Genomic DNA, 2,340 nt, shown 5'->3' on the forward strand with positions numbered 1-2,340 from the left:
TAATTATTTCACAACAAAAGCGTTTAAATTCGTTACGTGAAAAGCGTGGAAAATATAATTAAACTTAATTATTAAGTGCAAAAAGGCTAGGTAATATGAAAAGGTTAAGTATAATATAAATTACACAATTGAACAATACTGATCGTCACTTTATTTTTTATTTGGTTACTGACAACTTGGAATGCTTATTGATACCGTTGTGTATAGCGTAAAAGGGACTTATATGCGTACAATCTGCGCTGCAATGTTCCTTTGTTGTTCGTCGGCTGAAATAAGCAGTCGTGCGAAAGTACCGCCGCCTGTGCCTTTCGCTAAGTGCTCGGGATTCACCACTACGCAACCATTAACTTCCTGTAAAAAAAGAAGTGGCTAACAGTTCCAATTCGTTTAGCATTCTGTGGTGTTAGATGTAGTATACATGGTCACTACTAGTGATGCAACGGAAGTGTCGTAACACTACAAAAAAAATCTCAGAAATTGTTCCAAACAGGGCTTGTTTTTGGTTTCAAAAATACACTTAACATGAAACTGCTAAAAAACGCGCACTCCGCCGCCAAACCAATCGTACTAGCGCCTGATCCGACGCTAACGTTGTAAACTTCCAATTAACCTTGAAGCGGTGTTGTGAAAATGTGAAAAAAACGTGCGGAACGTATGGCAGTTGTGGAAGCAGTAGCAGAGGTCTGTTGCATCACTACCTGCACTGGGTTGAGACAATATGATTTTGATGCATTACAATTTATATTTTTGTAGGAAGCATTCATAATGCAATCTCATAATAACTCAATAATTCGTTAAATACCTTAACAAAGTATCTGAAGTTAGACGGCACGATGAATACGTGCGGTGTGCAGGGCAGCTGGGCGTGGGCAGCCCACAGTGCAGCGTCGACGCATTGACCAGGTGGCGGCGGCCACAGCGGATAATACGACTGCTGCGACAGTACGTGTCCCGCCAGGCGAGCAAGTTTGTCGCCTCCGGTGCCACTGAAAAAACTATACTTTAAGACATATAAAAAACAAAACTTACGTTAATAAATTTGCTAATTTATTTCATCCATCTGAGGGCGCGTTCCCACTGTCATAACGTTTTATATAAATAAATGAAGACGCGACAGTCGTCCAACGTATCGTCGCGTCTAACCTGTTTTAATATCATGACTATCTGTCGTGACTATGTCTTTTTTTATATAAAATAAATGCGCATTTGACCTCCATCTCACCTGATGGAAAGTGACGATAAAGTCGAGGATGTGTCATGCACACCTTAATAATGCCTATTTACTCTCGCCTAGAAACGGTCAAGTTATAGCGTTCGGGGAATAAATCTGCAGGCAGGGATTCCACTCCGTAGCCGCTCGCCATATAAATGTGGAAACGAAACGCTTCGTGTGAATCCGGGGAATATCCACAACATAGGGGTGGAACCCCAGCCCACGTCTAGTCCCCCGATAATGGAAAGGGGAAGGCGGAATCAAATTATGCAATTCCATAGCACGCTCTCCGTGAGGCAACTCTACAGCTCGTTCAAGGCTCTGCAGCTCGTGGGTCGTGGACGTTTATTTTATCGTTGAATGACTGTCGTGTCTAGCTGTTCTCACTAGATCATGACAACAATTTATCGGTTCACGGCAGCCGCATTGTCGTTTGCAAGACAGAATCGTGTGAGGCTGCGATTATCTGTCGTCACATTTTTATCGTGACATTTTATTTATCGTCAGACTACCGTCGTTCTAGCTCTTTCCAATGTCACGGTAGTCTGTTGTCGTAACGTCAAAAAAATCGTGAACGACAGTCAATCGTTGTACTATATGTGAACAACGTCATTTAAATATACAAGGCACGACACTTTAAACGGTGCAACTGTCGTCACGACATAATGGGAACGCGCCTTTACGCAACAATACCGCGAAAGTACAGTACGTGCATGTTAGGGGAACAAAAACGCTCTATTTTCTTTTTTTTTCTCGCTTAGAATGGTTTTGCACGATTCAGTAACGTGCCAAATCAAACAACAGACATTATTACGCTTCTGATGACGATTAGCGATTTTGATGGCGCGCCATCAATTGTAATATCAAAAAATCATTGCCCCATACATTAAAATAATTCTTGTGAACAAAAGTTTACTCGAAAACTTACAGAGATATCTCCTCCTGGCTGATATGCATCAGAACATCAGTGCTAGTGACGCCAACGACGAAACCGCTGAGGTTAAGCGTACAAGGATCTGGTACGAAATGAATGTTGGCGGGCTTCCGCCGCATTGCGTATTCCGGCGTTGGGTAGATATTCACGTGAAACGCATCTTTTAGACTTGATGTTATATATATCTTTGTAT

General features: G+C 42.0%; 1 protein-coding gene across 1 annotated transcript in view; it reads right to left on the reverse strand.

Annotated features, from left to right (window-relative positions):
• Positions 1-80: 80 nt before the first annotated feature.
• The window catches only part of LOC113226660 (DNA polymerase alpha subunit B), a 21,418-nt gene continuing 19,158 nt past the window's right edge, over positions 81-2,340 (reverse strand). The window contains exons 10-12 of the mRNA XM_026459381.1: positions 2,142-2,332; positions 803-986; positions 81-351 (exon numbers count right to left, since the gene is read on the reverse strand). Of these exons, the coding sequence (XP_026315166.1) occupies positions 220-351; positions 803-986; positions 2,142-2,332 (507 nt within the window). The 3' untranslated portion in view covers positions 81-219. The remainder of the gene's footprint in view (positions 352-802; positions 987-2,141; positions 2,333-2,340) is intronic.

This window comes from Hyposmocoma kahamanoa, unplaced genomic scaffold (genome assembly GCF_003589595.1).
Source record: "Hyposmocoma kahamanoa isolate Upper Pololo Valley unplaced genomic scaffold, ASM358959v1 192, whole genome shotgun sequence".
In the NCBI taxonomy this organism is placed as follows: domain Eukaryota; kingdom Metazoa; phylum Arthropoda; class Insecta; order Lepidoptera; family Cosmopterigidae; genus Hyposmocoma; species Hyposmocoma kahamanoa.